The sequence below is a fragment of the Amblyomma americanum genome, chromosome 3 (genome assembly GCF_052857255.1).
Source record: "Amblyomma americanum isolate KBUSLIRL-KWMA chromosome 3, ASM5285725v1, whole genome shotgun sequence".
NCBI lineage: Eukaryota > Metazoa > Arthropoda > Arachnida > Ixodida > Ixodidae > Amblyomma > Amblyomma americanum.
In genome coordinates this window covers 169,173,711-169,194,069 of record NC_135499.1, presented here as the reverse complement: position 1 = coordinate 169,194,069, position 20,359 = coordinate 169,173,711, and the positions used below count along the sequence as shown (strand labels likewise).

General features: G+C 51.0%; 1 protein-coding gene across 15 annotated transcripts in view; it reads right to left on the bottom strand.

The window, feature by feature from the left end:
* The window catches only part of dlg1 (MAGUK family member discs large 1), a 540,041-nt gene that overhangs the window by 417,367 nt on the left and 102,315 nt on the right, over nt 1-20,359 (bottom strand). Inside the window, exon 1 of one of the 15 annotated variants that reach the window (XM_077658739.1) lies at nt 12,978-13,114. The exons of 13 other annotated variants lie outside the window; for them this stretch is intronic. In XM_077658739.1, coding sequence (XP_077514865.1) covers nt 12,978-13,016 — 39 coding nt within the window. In that variant the 5' untranslated portion in view covers nt 13,017-13,114. Of the gene's footprint in view, nt 1-12,977; nt 13,115-20,359 lie in introns of those variants that run through there. One more of the 15 variants, XM_077658740.1, reaches the window with a different exon arrangement.

Below are 20,359 nucleotides of genomic sequence, written 5' to 3'. Positions count from 1 at the left end.
GGAGTCCAAGAATTAAATGAGTTCATTGTTGTCTGAAAGGGCATACGATTTCTGTCAAAGCAAGGACAACGATATCTTCAAGCTCATGAACTTGTAACATTGTAACTAAATTGTAACAAAATAATTCTGGAATAACGATTACCGGATACGATATACCCCAGCCCGCTGTCTATAGGACCCAAAGAAGCCTTACGTGATCCATAAGAGTGCCACAAAATACGGAAGAACAACATGTCAATATTATATTCCAGCCATATATTTAGCAATTTAGCAGTGCCTGTGTTAGATGCAAACACGACATGTAAGATTAAAAAAGTACTTAGGGGTTCAGAAGTTTAAACGAACGTTTGTCGTAAAACGTTTGATTCAAAATTCCGCTAATAGGATTCTGTAGTTTTCTGCGACCCGACTCTGACGCACTGCTAGTCAAGCCCTACAAGTATTTGGCAAACCTGCAATCTCTATTTTGCTTTCGTTTATGCGCAAGAAACAGGCGCTGTATTGTGGAGTGTAACCAAAATTAACAAACCACTCAAATAATTCACTCGACGTGCGAAAGGGGACAGGTCGTTCCTTTCAGAGCTGGTGCCATTTCCTGACACAACCACAGGTTCTCCAGATGAAGGTGACAGTTCGAAGGCGAAAGAAACTACTGTCAAGAGCGGCTTTCGGTACGAGAAAAGAAAAGAAACTCCAGAATCAAGGTGAACGGACCAGGAGTGCTGAACACGCAGGCAGCGCCGGCATCTCGCCGCTGAGACGTGCCTGCCCTTTGGAGCCTCCTCGAAAAGAAGTTAGGCCGTAAGGCGATGATGAAGAAGAGCAAGTAGACGAAGCGCTAAGGCACGTCGACATATAACCCAGATGATGTCGAGAGCGTATACTGTGAGGCTGCGGGACCTAATCACAGGAAGCGCTCGGTCGACGGCCGACGTAGGCCGAACGAAGGCGCCTACGCAGCCAGTAATGACGCACCTGGGGGCAGCAGCGCAAAGGAATCAGAGCTTCTTGCAGGGACTGCTTGAGCATTGGAGCCGATGGAGTCGGGCGCTATGAGCGCAATAACTTCAACCTATTTCGTCAACCGCATAACGAAAATTCCAACTGCGCAAGGAAAGAGACAGATATATCGATGAGGGAAACCGGACCACTTAGATCGCGCTGAGCAAAAACACATTCGCATGCAGCGCTCAGAAAGAAAGCAGAACGGGACACACGGTAGTCATCAAACGGCGTTTTACTCGCGAGAACTGGTTTTTACATACAACAGCATGTACGTACTCGAATCGGTAACTATACCTGAGTACATACAGAATCAGGAAACCCCCGATTGGCTACGAGCATATATAACCGCGGTTTTCTCTTGTACGATTTGTTTGTTTGTTTGTTTTTGCTTTGAACGCCCCAAGCATGTTTTCACTAAAAGAAAAAAAAAGAACATAGCACAATAAGCGTGGCACTCGTGGCGTGCTGCTTGCTTTCGTCGTTGTAGTACCCCACTCATGACCAGTGGCAGCTTTCCTTGACAAGCCCCACGAACTTGCCATTCAACACAAGCGAATGTTCATCGCATTGGCAATAGTATGGACTGTATATGTCTTGATCTCTTATTTTTTGTTTTGGGCTGTTGTTTTCTTGTTATCTAAAATTGCCTAGCGGGTCTCCAGGAGACGGAATGAAACTGTTCTGACTCGAACTACCTCGAATCACAATGCTAGCGAAATGCAGGCGACTAAACGCCCCTCATTCGCGCAGAATAAACGGCCCCCCAGCGCTGCCCCCACGTTCCGGCGTGCGGGAGTAACAATCGCCCCGCAATAGAGGCGATGCCGAGGAGGCGCCAAGCGCGCGTCCCGGGAAGAGAGAGCGCTCGCCGCCGGAGATTGCCCGCGGCCTCGCCGGGCGCGTGCGCGCATAGCGGCCAGCCGCCGCCAGCGCACGGCTAACGACGCGGCTTTGACAAATGACCACCTTTCCGAAGCAGCGGGGAAGGACGCGCACGCCTCCTTTGGCGGCGTCATGGGGCCCAGGTTTCTTCGCGCCCCAGCACGCGCGCACGCACGAGCAGCTAAACATACGCCACGGGCTGCCTTCCAGGGAGCACGGCGCAGTAGAAGAGGAGAAGGAGAACGCGACCGCGAGGGTAAATAGCCCGGCTAGGAGCACATGGAAGAGGAGTAGGAGGAGGACGTGACACGCGGAGCCGCTGCGCGGAGTAGATGCCGGGATGTTACGCGCCTCACTGCACAACGGCCTGCAGGCTGGAAGAGGAGGCAAACTACGCCTTTGAGCGAAACACCGAACCATACGAAGCAGCTACGCTGAAAACAGAAACGAGGGTAAGCGCCTAGAAGAAATAAAAAAAGAATAAAAACGCAGGAGCTAAGATTAAAGAGTGAACACACTTCTGTGGCTATTATCTCTGGGAAAGCTGTTAGGGGGCCAGCTACTAAATGAGCGCACAAGGCGGGATAAGACAAGACGGGAGATTTGCAAAAGAACTTCACGGAGCTAATGATGATCGCGACGCTTTTTTTTCCATACAGGAGACGATGTACAGCGATAAAGGCAGCGGCCCACTATCGCCGGAACGCTGATGTATCTATTCAACCGCTGCGCCCATGCAACAGGGAGAGGGGGGGGGGGGGGGCGCACACACACACACACACGCTTGGGAGCGCATCAGCTTTAAAACAAAATAAAAGAAATACTGCAGCACGCCAGTCGAGGTCGACCTTAAAATTTCCATGTTCATCTCCTCTACTCCCCTTTTATAGCAGCGATTCCCAAGGCAATCGCCCCACGCTGGTTGGATCCCTGGCCGACAGAACATTAAATTGGCCGCCAAGTGTGAAAAGAACAACGACAGCCCATGACAAGCCCAAGAAAAAAACCCACAGTACGGTTACCACTATGTAATGCGAGATTAAAACACAACTGCCGAGGTATTATAATTTCACGACATGCAGTAGTGAACAAAAAGATATTGCATTTAAGTTTCTCCAATTTAACTTTTTTTACCGCAATAAAACTTCCGCACGCAATTGGCGGCAAGACAGTGTCGGGCTTGTAACACAACAGCAACCAATATTTAGCATGATACTAAGCCACAATTTGCTCCCACGGCAAACTTAATGAAGAACTGCTTTCTGCGCAGCGTGAAGGTATCGGCTACAATATGAGCCTCTGCTATAAAATGAGGACAAAGTTTCAAGAATGCCGTTTCACAATAACCAAATCCTGTCACTTTTTCGCACGCAAGCGTTTTCCGTCGATCACTGCTTGACTCCACTGCAGCATGAAGTCCAGGAAGCTGTCAGCGAACGTCTAGTCTCCGTTTTCCCACTCTGCAGCAGCTGATGGAGTTTATGCTAGGCACTGCAGGCTTTCTTGCCTCTCGGATGATCCGCGACGCCTACCCAAAGTTTTCCCAGTGAAATAATCTCAGAAGACCGGCTTGGCCGTTCCATAAGGTTCACCGTCCTCTTCTTCATCCAACTATTCGCATGCGTAAAAGGCTGCTTCGCATCGTAATTCTGTTCAAACACATAAGGCGGAGCTTAAGTGTCGTCTCCATTTTTTTTTTTTTTGTGTGTGTGTGTACCTGCCGCTAAGGCGAGATGATCGGCGGCGGTGCTCACACGCAAGCCACCATTCAGGAAGCGCGCCCACACCAGCGGGGGCGACTGCGGTAGAAGTCTATACCACCCGCACGCAGACACCACACAATTAATGAGCACCCTCGTGAGAACGTCTTCACGTCGCGCCAGTCCCCGCGGGGCGTTAGGTATAGCTAAGCTAGCGCGAGTCTCGGGAATTACGAAAACGACCCAAAGAACCTCGACACAACGCTCTCGCATTAGCCAACCTTCGCGAGGGAGGGAGGGAGGCGGGGGGGGGGGGGGGGGGGGGGGGCATTTAAGTCATGAAGTCTAGAACTCTATATGCTGTTTCTCGTTTGTCCGCGCTGGGCTCTGGAGGAGAGGACCGGTACGCGCCGGCGTGCGCCCATGACGAAGGCAAAGGGCACACGCAAATCTCACCGAACACGCCACCTTTTAAAGGTCCGTGCGCTTGTGCGCAAATTCCACGGAGGTCAAAGGGGGCGACAAAGTTTAATCTTGCTAAGAAGAACTAGTCGTCACTGGAATGTCAAACGCACTTCGGGTGTCCGCTGCCTCCGTCTTCCGCGCATTCCTAGGAGCATGCCCGGCAGCTGCCTCGCAGTTTGCGTGTCCTGTGTTCATTTTTTTTTCTATGAAACCGTAATTTCTTAAAGCAGCGACAGAGTAGAGTGGTTTCAAAAGCAGCGCACACAGCACCGGCAGCAGCAGCACAATGTGCGCGCGTCGTCTCTGGACACGTATTAAGGAGTAGCTTCATCGGCTTGCTTCCGACTTTCAAGGTAGCAGAGTGTAAAAATGCCACACGGCCCTTCACAGCCCGACACATACCGGCATTCGAGAAAAAACAAAAGAGAACGTTTCAAAATAGGCCAGCACGACAATGAGAGAGGAAATAGAGGAGAAGGGAAGGCAGGCGGGGAGGAGGCCGGTATGTTAGGTGAAAACTGTGCTCTTTTCTTCCCTTTGAATAAACATAATGCGGAAGCGCGGGAGAATACAAAGTTCGAATGGACACAAACCGCAGAGGGTATATAAACAACAAACAGCGACACCTCAGAGAACAAGCGAGCGTGGAGATAAAGCGGCAGGCTTTCATAGGGAGGGGTAATTCGCTTGAATCGGACAGCGTCAACACATCAGCAAGTGCTGCGTCACACATACGACCCCAAAACCAAGAATTATCGCTTCTAGTACTGCTTTTTCACACAAAGCGCGACCTACGAGCGCTGACCGGCCAAATCGCTGCGTGCGCGCGATAACTACCGGGGCGACGCGTGCGGCCGGCAGGTAAGAGCCATGTCATCGAAAGGAGGTAGGGAATAAAAACTATCCGGGGGCATTTAAGCCTGCTAACGTGCTATGAATGCGAAGGCATTGTGTGTTTCCGCTGGTCCGTTTGCGGTTTGTGCGTTTGTGTAACTTAGTTTGGGTTGGTCACGAGGCCGCACATCATTCGGAGTTCCGTGGGTTAATGCCCATATATGCCGAACTGGTTATTCTCCACTTAGCATTATTAGATGGCGGCGAGTCCCCATACCATTATTAGTGCAGTGGCGCAGCGGTTAACATGTGCGCCACTGTACTGACTGGTGGCTGTTTCTATCAAAGCAACTGGTAGAGATTACTTACCCGAGTTACTATCAAGTAACTCGGGTAAACTGGGGTAAGTGTCCACACTTTCTGTACACACTTTCCGTAGACGCCACGCATGAGCGAAGTAATGCTTATGCACTAACAATCTACAATCCCGGCAGTGGTGCGAACTGCGCCTCACGGGCTTAATGGTTGACATTTGTTTTCACATGCATTACACATGCTAGTGTCCCACGCGACAGCACTAACAATAACAAACACCTTGCGCGACTATTCCCAGAAACCTCTGTTCTGCACTATGGGAGAGACGGTTTGCTCCCTCCCCTTTATATTTACCTCCTGAAACATATCTTACTGCTGCCCCTACCACTGCAGATCCACAATGCGCCGGTGGCGCCAGTATGCACATTATTTCGAGCGGCAAACTGGGCGTTTCGAATGAAACAGTGTCCACCGTTTTCCGAAGAATGAGACAGGAGGAAACTCGTACAATACGTCCCACACTACGCCAGCACAAACGACGCCGACAGCGGTTTTTGTTATTTGAAACGGCGCAAAGAAGCCGCACTACTGCGTTGCGCAACAAAACGCCACTGCGCAACATGCGGACTAATAAGAGCGCTCTGTTATTTTTTCTTCCTGGTCGGCGCAAACCACAAGAGCCACAATTTCCATTACACGAAGGGAACGCTCCGCAAAGAGCGTCCGCGCAAACCAGCATCGAAATTAGCAAGCCGAGGATGTTCACATCGCCCGACGCCACGAGTCAAAAAGAAGCGACGGATCTCGCCACTCGGCGCCCACGCGCCGCGCAGTCGCCGGAGAGAGGCCTCCTGGCGAGGGAGGAAGGGAGAGGCGACGTCATTGACCCTCGCGCTGCCCACTCAAGCAACGAGAACGCCCACGCTGTCAGCGCAGAGGACGAGACTCCGTCTCCCCAAGAGAAAACGAATCCTCCTTTCCTTTCCCCCGAGAGGAAAAGCGAAGAGAGGAATCCAGATTTCCGCCGGGACAAGACCCGCAGTGCCGAGATTGAAGCGAACAGCGTTGATGACCGAACAGTGTGACACATGGCTGTCACCGAGGGCAACCGGATGACACGACCGATGCGCGCCTCGCGCAGCTTTTCAACCTGTGCGCGGTCCGTGCGGGGAGTCTGCGGAAGAGGAAAGAATAGCATTCCGGCTGCTGTACACGGTGTGTGCGAGCAGCAGTGACTTGTAACTGAGCGCCCACATACCAGCATAGGACACGCGGTAACACGCAGCTTACAAGGGCGCTTTCTGGCTCACCAGGGATCAGAAAGACGACCGTGGCGAGCGGTCGATTTGGCTCTGAGCTGCACGACCTCGTTCGCCCGGTCAACAGTAACTCCGGGTAAACACACGCCGCTAACTGGACAAAAATTTCGGTCAGTAGAGAACCTGCTTCTGAAACAATCGCCCTCTGTGGTCTGGAGGGACGCGAACACGAAACGCAATGGCGCACACAATGTGTACCAGCGCGATCCTCCTGCAGGTGCACTATGGACACGGCACGGCCTCAAGGAGCGACGTGGAAAACCGTCACAACGCGCGTCCCTATCTTTCGCCCTCCTACAAGCCACTACAAGCCACTACTATCGCTGCAACTGCTTGACGCCGTAGAAGAGAGGAAAGTTCGAAACCTCTCTTCGCAATCGTCAGGTTATGAAACGACTAGTACGATTTCATGAAACTTTACACTACTCCTGGCAGATGCAGAACACGGTCGGAAAAAGAAATTCAGGGGAGCACTTAAGTCACTTTACGTGCATCGAGGCGAAAGCCTTCTTGTCGTTCTGTTCAGCTCTATAAGAGCTCAACAAGATCGCCTCACGCTTCCCGAATTAGTCTGGTTTCAAGTTACGACAATACAACACCTTCGTTACATCCGGCGTGTTCGTTATATCCGGTTTCAAGTTACGACACACCACACTTTCGTTATATCCAATGTTTTCGCTATATGCGGTTTCAAATTACGACGTATGCCTTTTAAAACACCCCCGTTCAGTAGGACTAGGTGGCCAGTGGTTAAGGAGGTGGACAGCTAATCCATTGGGTTCTGCTCGCGTGGGTTCGTATCCTATCCTCATCAAGGTTTCTTTTTCTTTTATTTGGTTTACAGGTGGAGCGGACACTTTCTGAGGACGAACAAATCCTGTCCACAACGATGAGCCAATAAAAGCTTTCGCCTTAAAACAAAGAAATACATGCACATGCCATGTATGCTCGGGGAAACCACAGAAAGCTCGCCGAAAGGGAAAAGCCCTCGCAAACTGCGTCCCGCAGCCTTGCACAGTCGCTTTCAGGGGTGTCTTCTTTTAAGAAGAACGTAATGTATAGCCTGCGGGGATTTATATGATAGTGCACACAGTAATAAATCTAACCGCAGCACGTTACGGCTGTTAGCAGTCGGCGCAAAACAGAACAAAAAAAAGAGCAGGGCCAGGAAAGTGCGAGTACAACACAGCCGCTGGGCAGGGAGCAGTTTCCCAACAGCTGCACCCCTCTTTTCGGTTAGAAACTGCATGATAATCGCAGTACAAAAGCAAAGAATAGACACTCTCCCGTGTTTGCCGCTTTAATTAATCAAGCAAGTAAACCAGAATATCGCAATCGTTCCACACAAGCTAGTCGCCTAAACAAATAACCGGCCTTTGACCATCACGACCCGCCCTTTTCAAGCTTGTTCCACCTAAGAATACTTCTATATTTCTTGCTACGCCACAGATGCATACTTCCTCAAAGCGTTCAAAACGTGCGCCGTCTTTATTTCAGCCACGCAGAGTATTGGTCAAGGCCTTGCCGAGTATACGGCCCGCTCCTAAACGAATTGTGAGGAACACGCCACGAAAACATGCCACTTCTTTCACTCAAACAGCGCTAGCCAAGCGAAATAAATAGCACTAAATGTTTGAAGTAGTCCATGTAGACCACCATTGACTAATTTACCGCAGCGCAGGCCGCACAAACAGAAGCAACGCAGCCTGGGGGCAAAAGTGATTTTGCGAAAGAACTCAAGCACCATATACTATGCAAAGACCATGGACTGCATTCCGCTTCCAACGATGCTGAGAGCCCCAGCTGGAACCAAAGTTTTCTCACCATACTGCGACACGTGGTAAAAACAGCGGCTTCCAGACGACCCACGCTCACAAAATCCATCGGAAATCGCAAGCGCCATTGCGACAACCTTGGTCGTCGACAACTCGACGTCCACAAAAGAGAAAACGCAAAAATAAAACAAAAGAAAAAGCATCAGGAGGCGCGACAAGAAGACAACGACGCCAAACGGCAGGAGCAGCTTTGTATGCGCGCCGCGTTCGGCGTTAGCGTATAAGGGCAACAAAAAGTGCCAGTGTCTCGAGATCAGCCCGCACTGACTCGGCTAGAAAACACCCTTACCGACAAGATTTCGAAAAGCCCTGAGGCTCCCGACCGGGTTAAGGAGTCGCCATCAATGTATGCATGGACGGGTTCGCAGTATACGAAAGCCGCGGGCATACGCGGCAAGCAAAAGCAGCCCGAAAGCCAGCTTCAAATCGTAACGTGCCTTGAAAATCAAAGTGCTACTTTGCAGTGTATACACAGAGCGCTTCTATGCACGAAAGTTCCGCAAGCACGTACGTGGGAACTGTTTATGGTGCTATGCGTTCCCTTCGTTGTATAGAAGAGTGAGCCTTCAGAATGCTTTATACGTATTATATAGATATAGTTCATTCATCTATATATACATATGCGAACAAGAAGCACGACTGCGTCACAGCAGACGGACGCTTTACCAACAAAAGAGGAGGAGGCAATAAAGATAAACGAACCCCCCACACCCCGGAAGCCGAGAAAGATAGACCAGCCGACCGTCGCAATGCCTCCAGTGCTTCGCAGATTTCTTTCCTTTATTTTGCTCGATAATGCTTCTAAATAGAAGGCGAGCGCTTGTTAACAAGCTGTTACTTCAGAACTTGACTCCAAAAGGCCTGAGCTTTCTTTCTTCAAGTTTTGCGATTTAACGAAGCGGCAGACACTTCGGCTCTCATGTTCGAAACAAAGAAAAAGGTCGCGGAGATATTTTGCGAAGACGAGTAAAAGACGCGCTGACGTAATGACAGATATAACGCTTAACAAATACAAGAATAAGCAAGCGGGAATATGAGAAAGTAGAACGTGAGGGTATGCGTGCGCTCAGCTAGCATTAGCTGCTACACATGCAAGCGACACCGACTGCGTGCTCACCCCAATGCATAGCACTCATGCCTGAAAGTGTTGAAGGGGCCAGTCTGCGTCCCTTCTCTCTAAACAGAAATGAGTAAAAAAAAAAAGAGTACGCTCTCCTCTAGCGCACTCCCGTTTATAAAAGAGACTGCGCTAGAGGGCAGCTTACTCCTTTTTTGCTCCCATATAGGCGTATATGTGTCCAAAGTGTTAAATTGAATGGGCTCAATCCGAACAGTTTAATGACAGCCAAAAGACGAGTGCTGCTAAAGTGTATGTTGTGAACGGCAGCCCAGTAATAACTCCTCATAGATAGATAAAGAGGAGGAGGGAAAGGCAGGGACGTTAACCAGAGAGGGGTTCCGGTTGGCTACCCTGCACTGGGGAAGAGGGATTAGGAGAATTAGGGAGAATTATTCCCAGCGTAAGCTCCAGCGCCAAAGGGCGAAGCCCACACGCAGCGTCAGGTCTTGATATTGGGATCCTCACTGGAAGTCCGTCGTTGTGAGCAGAACGCGCAGCCGCATAGGCCTGGTGATTACCGTTAATACCACAGTGTCCTGGCAGCCATTGAAAAATGATGTCATGACCTTTGGAAACGGTGCCGTGGTACAGTAGACGGATCTCAGCAACAAGTTGCTCCTGCGACATGCGGCGTAGCGCAGCTTGCAGGGCTTGAAGGGCTGCTTTAGTGTCGGTGAAAACCGTCCAGTCATGTGGAGGTTCTTGACTCATGAACTCTACCGCAGCCCGTAAGGCTGTGAGTTCCGCACCAGTTGAAGATGTTGGATGGGTCGTCGTCACTTTCATGAAGATGGATCTGGCCGGTATCACCACCGACCCCGCAGAACTGGTCGAGTGAACTGATCCATCTGTGTAAACATGTATGCGGTGACTGTGATAAGAATGCAGGTGATTCAATGTCAGTTGTTTGAGAGCGGGCAGTGATACACTAGCTTTCTTCGTAATGCCAGGAATATAGAGGTTAACCCCAGGTTCATGAAGACTCCATAAGGGTGAGCACGGTATTGACGCAGCGGTGAACTCCGATGGAAGATATGCGCGATGGGCTTCAATTACTTTGGCGAATGCAGTACGCGGCCTAATTATTGAGAGTGTTGCGAGGTGATGACAGGGAAATAACTCCTCATGATTTCCACATAGCTTAGGCGGAACCGATTCATAATTCTCTCAAGCTTCCATGCCCTCTGCTCTTGCAATCCGAAATTATGTGCCGAAGGGCCGGAGTTAGAACGTACGCGTAATGCGGGCCACAGAAATTGAGTTTCGTTGCGCACCTAGGCACTAATCAGTGGGGCCTAAGCCTTATAAAAGCGGTAGCGTTATAGCGAACTTTCCAAACGTGGTTGTTTCCCTTAAGCACGAATGTCAATACTAGAAAATGGAAACGAGCCCTGAATGTTAGGAAAACATAGTAAGCTAATGAAAGCAACAGACAACGCATTCAACTCAAGCGTTCAAGCACCCGTTTATGGCTGGAAAAAAAAAGGAAAACTAAAAGAACGCAGCACTGCATAAAATGACTTTATAGAGTGACGCCTGTGAATAGCAAATGCAACGCTGTAAAATTATCTGCCATCAAAGCCATCACGCAACAGCCAGCGACCTTGCAGAGACGTTTCAGCTAGGCACCCTCTGCTAGCAAACGAATCTCCGCCGCTCCAGAGTTGACAGGTAACAAACACTTGTAACGGCCACAGTGGCCGGGGCTTCGGCCCATTGTGGATACAGTGAGGGAGGAAAAACAAGCAAGACAATAAGTAAGGTTAGTCTGGCAGGTTACACTGCAGGAACAGCGGGCCTCTTTTATGCTGCTGTTGTTTCTCGAAAAGCCGACTCTGCGGATGAGAAAGGTCCCCCGTATTCTCTTCGTTATTACACCACGAAAACGCGGCAATTTCTACGCCACTTCTACAACGTGGGGGGCGGATAGGTGGCAGAAAACACAAACTTCGCGACACGACACTTCGGCGCTCGTTCACCCAAAGCTTGACAAGCAATAAAACTTTAATGTACGCGATGGGAAAAAATATAATAAACACCAGACGAACATGCAACTTGGTGAAGATGGCCACGACAGAAGCCTGTTGACCTACCAACCAGTCAAGCCTTACAGAGCGCGAATGGCGCAGAGACACTGTGCTTTGTGAAACTACTGCGTACGATGGCATCACGCTGGACGAGTGAGCAGAGCATCTATCTAAGCATCACTCGATGGCAGAAAACGATGAACCAATCCTCAGCAGCAAAGCGTATACGCGCGACCCTGAGCGTACACGCCGAAATTCAGTAGCGACGAATTTTTTTCCTTACGTGTACTTTCGGGTTCATAAGAACTATTGCCGCAGTTAAGATTACATATTTGCAATCTAGAAACACGAATCAATCGGTCTAGCAGAACTATATGCTTTACTTGCGCCCTTCAAGCTAAAACCGATGCCAACTGTATACGCTCATCGTGGCCTCGCTCCATCTCGTCGGTATTGTGTGACCAACAAACATGCGCCATCCAGCACAAGGTCAGCTCGAAGAAAGGCCTCGGATGCCAATGCCGCGTATGGGCTTAGCGGGCGCGGCATCATTCCCCTGGTCTCTGCGGTGGGTGGACCAAGATGCCGCCTCGGTTGCTATTCAGAGGACGCGGCTACCCAAACGTGCACAAAAGCTGCGCAGCGGGCAAGTCTCTCTGCTTTTCATTCTCTGCCTCCCGCCACCAACTCGATAACACCAGCCGCGAGCCTGAACGCAATGCGGACGACGCCAACGGATAACTTCAATATCACCAACAGCTTACTGCACCCTTTATATCACATCCACCGGTTGAACTATGTCACCTACAGCTTACTGTACCCTTTATGCCACATCCAACGGTTGACCTCGTCCGGCGACGAGTTCAAACAGCGACGCGCCTTTTCTGGCGACGTGCACTTTCGGTTGCGAATATCAGCGAGGAACACAGCAATGAGTACCGCATACAACGCAGGAGGTACGTCTACAACAAAACTGCCACATCGACGAATGCGCAATGCGGTGTTTCTCTCGAACGCCTGCAGTTTCCGCGTTGAGACTTTGCGCATATCTTCAATATTTCAAACTTCAACACTCAACTGAAATTGTGGTGGCAGCAGTGACTATACCAAGAATTCCACTTAAGCTGCATTATTGCAAATTAAGGCAGAATACCTTTTCAAACCCAGGTTCGTGTTACGTGAAGGCACCCTACACGACCGCTCGTGCAAGCCGTCAGCTAGAGATATACGCGCAAGCATTTCAGGCGACATATGGGCGTAGAGGGCGTACTGTATCCCTGCACGAATAAAAAAAAAAGCAGGCAGAGCCTTCCTCCGCCAGAATGTGCCGCCTAAGCACCTACCTGCAACTGCCGTCGTCCGTATAGTGAGCACTATAGAGAACTCCAAGCGGCATAACCGCAACGGACGCATTCCAATCTCGTCGCCTCGCGCAGGCGAGCAAAGAGGCTCAAAGCCCCGCAATGAAAGCATACCTTTGCAGGGCGCATTAATCGGCCAGGCCAGCGAAACATCACAACCCGCGCAGCAAGCTCCACAGTCAGCAGGACACAGCGCGCAAACACAAAGCTTTGCGACGAAGCGGCAGAAAGGTAAGCCACGTGGGCGGCCGAATCGCAGAAGCTTTTCCGCCCGCCACACTCACGCAGCGAAGGGCGCGGCGCTTTCTTCCGCCTTTCTCTCTATTCGTCCTTCCTCGCAACCAATTAGTGTTCGTTCTTTTCGTCCGAGAGCGTCTGCGAACTAAGCAGCGGACTCGCACCGGGGCGTTCTCGGCACGTGGCTTCAGGTATGCCACGCTCGTAGTTGACAACTAAACCCTCCGGGCCAAGGACGTTTGCCGAGAGCCGAACTTCCCGCTACCCGTGGCTCCCTTTCCTGTTTTGCGTTTTGCTTACCGCTGTTCCGCTCAGAAAAATTCCAGCCGACAAAGGACGCCCTCCGCAAGAGCATAGACGCGGGCGACAGTTAGCACCTACCCCGAACTTCGTACGAAAGCGCACCACTCTACTGTTACTCTTCCGCACTCGCGTCCCCGCTGGCAGACGGCAAATCGGGGATAGAGGTTGAACCGCGCCGCCTGCTGGTCTGACTTTTACGGAGAAGCAAAAGTGGACACCATCCGTTCAAAAGAAACACGTCAGAGAACACCGACAGGTGCGCCCCCAACACCATCCTTCGGCGAGCCCAGCAGAACGAGGTAAGGTAAAAAAAAATACACGAGAGAGACCGTCCTTACTGCCCGTTCATATCAGCACTCGTTCAAGCAATGCCCGCGGCTGCTTTCCGGGGCACTCGTCGGCACCTCCGCAATAGCGCTTACGACGCAACGAAGCAAACTCAGTTCTTGCTAGTTATTATTACCGTGTTATTATTACTGCGTCTCCACGGGAAACCGCCGAGGTGAATGTGCGCCAAACGTACCTTAACAAATGATACGACGCATTAGAGGTGTGTTTTGACACACATCCCTAAACGTCAAACCTCTTTAGTGGACTTACGACAACGCGCGTGTCCGTGCGTGCGTGCGTGCGTGCGTGAAATAAGAACGACGACACAAGTAATGTTGGTCATGCACTGCACTGAGAAGCAAGGATTAAAAAAAAAAACTTAGTTTCCACGTAATGGGACCCCGCCGGCAGTTTGGAAAACAGCAGACTTCGCTTGCATCACAGAAATCTCAGTTACCCACGACCCGATCGATCTAAGAGGTGCTGTTCTTTAGTACCTGAAAAACACTTGACTTTGTCCGTGTAACTAATGCATTAGATGAGGAGCAATAATGCAGCCCGCTGTATATTCATAAGACACTGTCCACGTGTCGCAGAATCAATCTGCTGAACCGATGGGGAGCCGGATAAGCCCCCCGCATTGTGAGCGTAAACCGGGCTGGGTTCAGTAAGGCGCAACAGGTATCTCAGTGCTTCTGCCCAAACCGCTCGGACGGGCGCACACACCAGGGAGGCGAGCGGGGCGGCGGACGGACACCGCGCCGCCCCTTAGCCACCGATCGAAACATTGGCAGCGATGCGGAGGCGCGATTCGGAACGCGGCCGCTACGCGCCTCGACCACGATCGAAGGCCGGAAGCCGCTGCCACACCTCTGCACCGCCAAGCGCGAAACCAGCCTTTCTAAACGCACGCGCAATTCTTCTGAACTCTCATATCCTTTCTCCCTGCCCCTCACCTCTTTGCTTTCCCTCTATCATCTCACTATCACGTTCTTTCCGCTGAGCCCAGCTCAGGTGTTCAATTCACGATAGCAGATGCCGGGGCCCGCAAAAATTTTTTGCCTTGTTTTTTTTTCTTTCTATTTAATAAAACGTTTATTATTAAACGCACGCACAGACTTGCTTGAAATGACAGGATTCACGACGCACAGCTAACCCGCAGAAATACGCTTGAAGAGTCGCAACAATGCCTACAGACAATCTACTGAAAATTTGTGTGACGCCTGCCTGCGCTGTGCGCCATTCGACGCACAGCGCATTTTGACGCCGGCAGCTGACTTGAATATTATGTACGCTGACACTACAGGCATGAATGAGACTCGCGTGCCGACAGCGCATTTAACGCACCTTGGCAAGAGTGCTTAATGAACTATTCTAGGGTGCCTCCAGGTTTCCTGCAAGAAAGCGCACCCTGTCAGTATCGCCAGATCGTCTCAACATTCACGTTCCACGGCCCATGCTCGACTAAGCATAAAATGTTCATTGCTCAGGCGCAACAGATCTCGCGCGAGAAATGGGGCATTCGAATGGCGCCACTAAATCTGAAAGAAATCCAACGGGCGGAAGTTACTGGAAACTGAAAAAGAAAATCCAGATCAGTTGCCGTCCACTGAATATAAGCTGCTGTTCATCACAGTACTCCGTGATAACTATATAAAGTGATAACCACGACGACGGCAGTCGCATATCTCGGAAGTAAAAGAACGTAAAATATCGGGGACAATCGTGTCCAGGACGCGCGAAAAGCGAAATGGGCGCATAACTGCCGTGTGTGCCTACAAAACTCGTTATTTCACTACCACACGTCCGGACGCGTGAGCGCTTTCAATTCCACGAGTGCGGCCTCGAGCCACCGGCTTACAACTCATCTATTACGTTCGGTAACCGCTCAAACATCGTGGAGGCTTCTGCCCCAGATAGTTGCTGTGGAGTAAAACTCCGTCCCCAAGCGCACCTTGGCAGTTTCGTGTTGAAGCAAACCACAAATTATGTTCGCAATTCATATATGACGCTGTCAAGACACAAATTCCACAACGCTCCGTCCGTACTTCCTTCGGCTCAAAGCTGGAGTTCGCAGAAACGAAGCAACATTGTTCTAAACAGCAAGGGCAACAGCGCTTTGGGAGATACAATACGAAGCTGTGTGGAACACAATGCAGGTCCCCCCCCCCATCCTTAATGCGCGCGCTATCTGGCACGGACGGCATAAATCGCTCAAGTTCGAGCCGAGCGTGATGTCGTCCCAGCATAAAAGATACGCGTCTGCAACGCCCCGAATACCAGCTCTCTCGCGCGCTCCGCTTTTCTCATCCACCCACACAAATTGCACAGCTGTGCCAGACGTTGCATACTCAGGAGGGCTGGCTCGACCAGTCTGCACAAGCAACACTTAAGCTCTCCATTCTTCTCTCATATTTTGAAACTTCTTTTTTATTGTTGCTGCCGGTCCGCCCCGGTAGGTTATATAATTAGGAAGAAAGTAGAGGGGGAAAAAAGCGATTCGCCAATACTCTCAACGTGCGTGGGAGCGCGGGTCCGGCGGCCTCTCATAGTAGCAATAAAGCCATTTTTTTTTTTCAGGGAGGCCGCCCACTTGCGCAAGCTGTTACGCCAACAAACGTTTCAAAGCGAGCCCCAAAAGAGCGTAAGCTGGAGCAAAAGCTTGCTGGCTGTCGCAACCGGGCAGCACGCTACGCCACGTTCGCGGTTCTCATTCACCGTGGCGCAAAAGCGGGGCACCAGCGGACAGCAACAGAGCCGTGGCACAACAGAGAGCTATAAGTTCGACGAATAACCGCGAGACGGCAGTAATCCGTTTCCCTTCCATGTACTACGTACGCTTCCGATTGCCGCACCGCACCCGTCTCTCTGCGCGAGTCCGTACACTCCACCGAGAGCGGCCGCACGATGCAATAACAGCAATCGCCGCGGGGACAGCTTCTGTGCAACCAAGTCGTGCCCGTCGATCCAAACACCGCTTTTCACGCATGGCTGTCACGCCGGGCGGGCCCCGTGCCTTTCCGGCCGACGCTGCCTTTTTCAAACGACTCTTCAACTCACTTTAAGCGCACGCACGCACGAGCACAAGCCGCAATGAGCGAGCTACCAACGAACGACGATTTCCTCGAGTAATGGCCAAGAAGAGCTTGGAAGGCGGCGCAAAAGACTCGCACCGCATCGGATGCGTACGCGGGCCCGGTCGCCGACAGAAGCACTGAAACGAAGACGGACACAAAGCGAACGCGACCTCGGCGAGGTCGTGATGAAATATCCTTCGGGCCACTGACAGTGAGCAGGGAGGGAGGGAGGGGTGGGCGCAGAGCAACGGGACGAACAGTTTTTCGCCGTCATTAACGGAGGACAAACGAACGCCAGATGGGTTTTCGAGCCAGTCGGTCACCGGCATCAGTTGCGCAGCCGCTTATACGGCGACTCCTCCTACCACACAGCGGCAGCACTTTTTTTCCCCGCCGGCCTCATTGTTCGCCCACGTAAACGGTTTCCTTAATATCGCTTGCCCGCGAAACTTTCGGGGTCGTGAACGCTGCGAGAGCTCAGCCCCTGTAGTTTCTCGGCAGAACGCGCGGCCTGGGAAAGGAGAACAAAAATTACGAAAGGGGCGCACTCCTTGAATGGTTCCTTTCAGCCGTTATCTGCTCCCTGGAAACGGTCCAAGTCGCTCATGAAGCTCGAGAAAGTTGGGAGTCCGCACAGCCGAAAGCGACACCGCGACGGAGCGTCAGTACCTTTGCTATGGGACGGGTCATCGCCATTTCCAGATTATACAGATTATTTGCCGCTGACGCAACGTACATGATCGAAAAAAATAGTTTACACGATGATGGTGAAACATTCCCTGCGATACTTATGCGTGCTACTGATGCAATTAGGGAGCCCGCCGGTTTTGTTAGATGCATGACTCGAAATTAAAAGAGCACGTGCCGTATACTTTCATCAGGAGCGCTTTCATGAAAGGGTGGCCTCGAAATGCGATCATGAGAAAATTAAAAAGTTGGATCCTACTACTGCACTGTTTTCCACGGGCAAACCGTCCCCATCCAGAAGGCAGACAACGTTGCAGAAGGCTGCAACGAAATACGTGACACGGGTTAGTGACGTCCTAGTCGACATCAACGACATGTAATGCGAAGGCAAAATAACTGCTGGTCCTTAAGGGTAATGGAGTGGATTCCAGTTAAGTGGGGTAAGAGTTAGGTGGGCGGATGAGATAGGCAGTCTGCGGAGATACGGTGGGCGCAGCTGGCGAAAAAACAGGGTTAATTGGGGAGACATGGGAGAGGCATTTGATTGCAGTGAGGGTAGTAACGATGATGATGATGATGACGACGACGACAACGATGATGATGATGATGATGATTAAATATTGGCAGAAAATAATTGATTAAAAAATGGCGGCGGTTTAGCTTGGGTTAAACCTGGAGTGACGCGATAGCTACAGCTGGCCGAGTGGAACTCGGTCACGTGATCAACCACGTGACGAACCACGTGATCAGCCATGGCGCCGCGCCGCCGGCAGCTGTTCCGCACCACGAGACCAACCACGTGACAGCGTGGCGGCGCCGCCACGCCGAAGGCTCGAAATGCTACCGTAATGTAGCTATCACTACAAAACTAGAAGACGAAACAACCACATGCCAGCGATGGGATCCGAACCCAAGACCTCCTAATTTGGCGTACGGTGCTCCACCGATTGAGCTACGGCGCTGTCCAATGTTCCAATTCCGGGGCTATTTACAATGAGTGTAACCTAACCTTGAGAGTGTTCACCAGCGCCACCCCCGTCCACAGCGACGGACATAGTACGCCCTGTATTACGAGAGCGTCGGTTCTGGCAGTCTTCATGCCGCAGGTAGCGTAAGAGGGTTCTCGCATAGTGTCCGTGCTCACCGTTCGATCACATTCCACATGCATGATACCCGCGGTAATACAGGACGTACTACGTCCGCCGCTATGGGCCGGGGTAGCGCTGGTGTACACTCTCAAGGTTAGGTTACAAGCAGCATAAATACCACCAGAAAGCAGAAGATTGGACAGCCGCCACCGTAGCTCAGTTGGCAGAGCACTGTACTCGAAATTTGGAGGTCGTGGGTTTGGATTCCACTGGTCGCATGCAGGTGGGCCACCTAGGTCGCGTGATCTTGCGGCGTCACAACCTGCACACCGGATGGAGAGCAAACTGGCCACCGTGGCAGGCGGCAGTCATATTAATGTTAAATTAATGGTTGGCAGCTCGGGAGGAGCAACCTGGGCCGCACAAGACCCTCCGCTGGGAGCACCTGCCATCGCAGGGCAGTGGCGAATCTCTTCAAAATAGACAGAAAAGAAAGCACGGGACGAAGAGCAAGGTGGTTGATTGCCTAAAGGCAGCTGGCACCAGAGAGAATTATGTGGTTGCAAGAGCTAACGCCCAACAACACATTCTCCGCGCTCAACCAGCCTGCTGTCGCCCACGTTTTTATGGGGCTAGACTGGGCCAAAACATATATGTCGTAAACTCTGCCATCCGGGAACTGCAGCTGAATACCATTCGCGCTCACATAAAGGGAGCCGGATTACCTGCTGTCCCGCAGGCGTCAACACACCATCTCACTCGACTCCATATTCCCGGGGGCCCTGAGGCCATTATTCAAAATTTCAACGCTTCAGAGAGGAAAAGTGGAGGTGTGAGGAGGAGATGGGGAGCGGAAGAACAGCACGCTGCGCTCACGACTCAAAGAGCTTGAAGCTTGTTTACGAACGGAGCGGACGTCTGCTCCATGGGATAAATTTGCATGCCTTACAAAGGTGCTGCCCGGAACGAGCGCGTAACAGGAGATATATATAACGAAACGTGAGAATGCAAAACAATGGCAGTTTACTGCCACCGTAGAGAAAAAATCCATTTTCGTATATGCGCCACGACCTTTCTGACATCTTTCAACAAACATCAGCAGGCGTCGAAAATCCCTCAGCCGCAAGGTTAGTCACCACGCAAAAGGAAACAGCGTCTTTCAAAGTAGTTATAGCGAAGCCCAAGCGGCTCTGTTCAGAGGAATGTCTTCGGTCGCATACCCGAGTGCTAATATTACAGCCATATACATGCATAAACTTCACATTAATCAAATTATAAGTCTTCTCACGTAATAGAATTTGTGAAACGTACGAAAAGTGGATTCTGGCATCGCTCCTTGCTCTCTTTAGCACGTCTACATTCCAGAGCAGTTATACACTACTGCGCACTGGGCACGTGCTCTGCCGCACAGACGTGAGGAGGAGAAGAAATATCCAAATCTTCGCGCTGACGCTTTATTCTGCAATTGTTGGACACTGGCTCTCGCTATACTGAGCAGCATGAAAGATAATTGGTTTACATACTTTGGCCAGGAAATAAAGTTGTCTGATCCAAACTCTGCTTTTTAGAGGAAAAAAACGGCAACTCTTCCTCGTGGGTGAAGACTTGATGCTGCCAAGCTGCGATTTTTATCAAGTGTTCAATAGTTTATCTGCTCTGAAGACCAAATTAATACTCTTTTTGTTTTTGTTTCATTTCAACAAGTTCATAAGCTGCTTAGCACACATTGTGAGGTTTCCGCATTGAACCTATCTAAAGCCAGGCGAAAAAGACG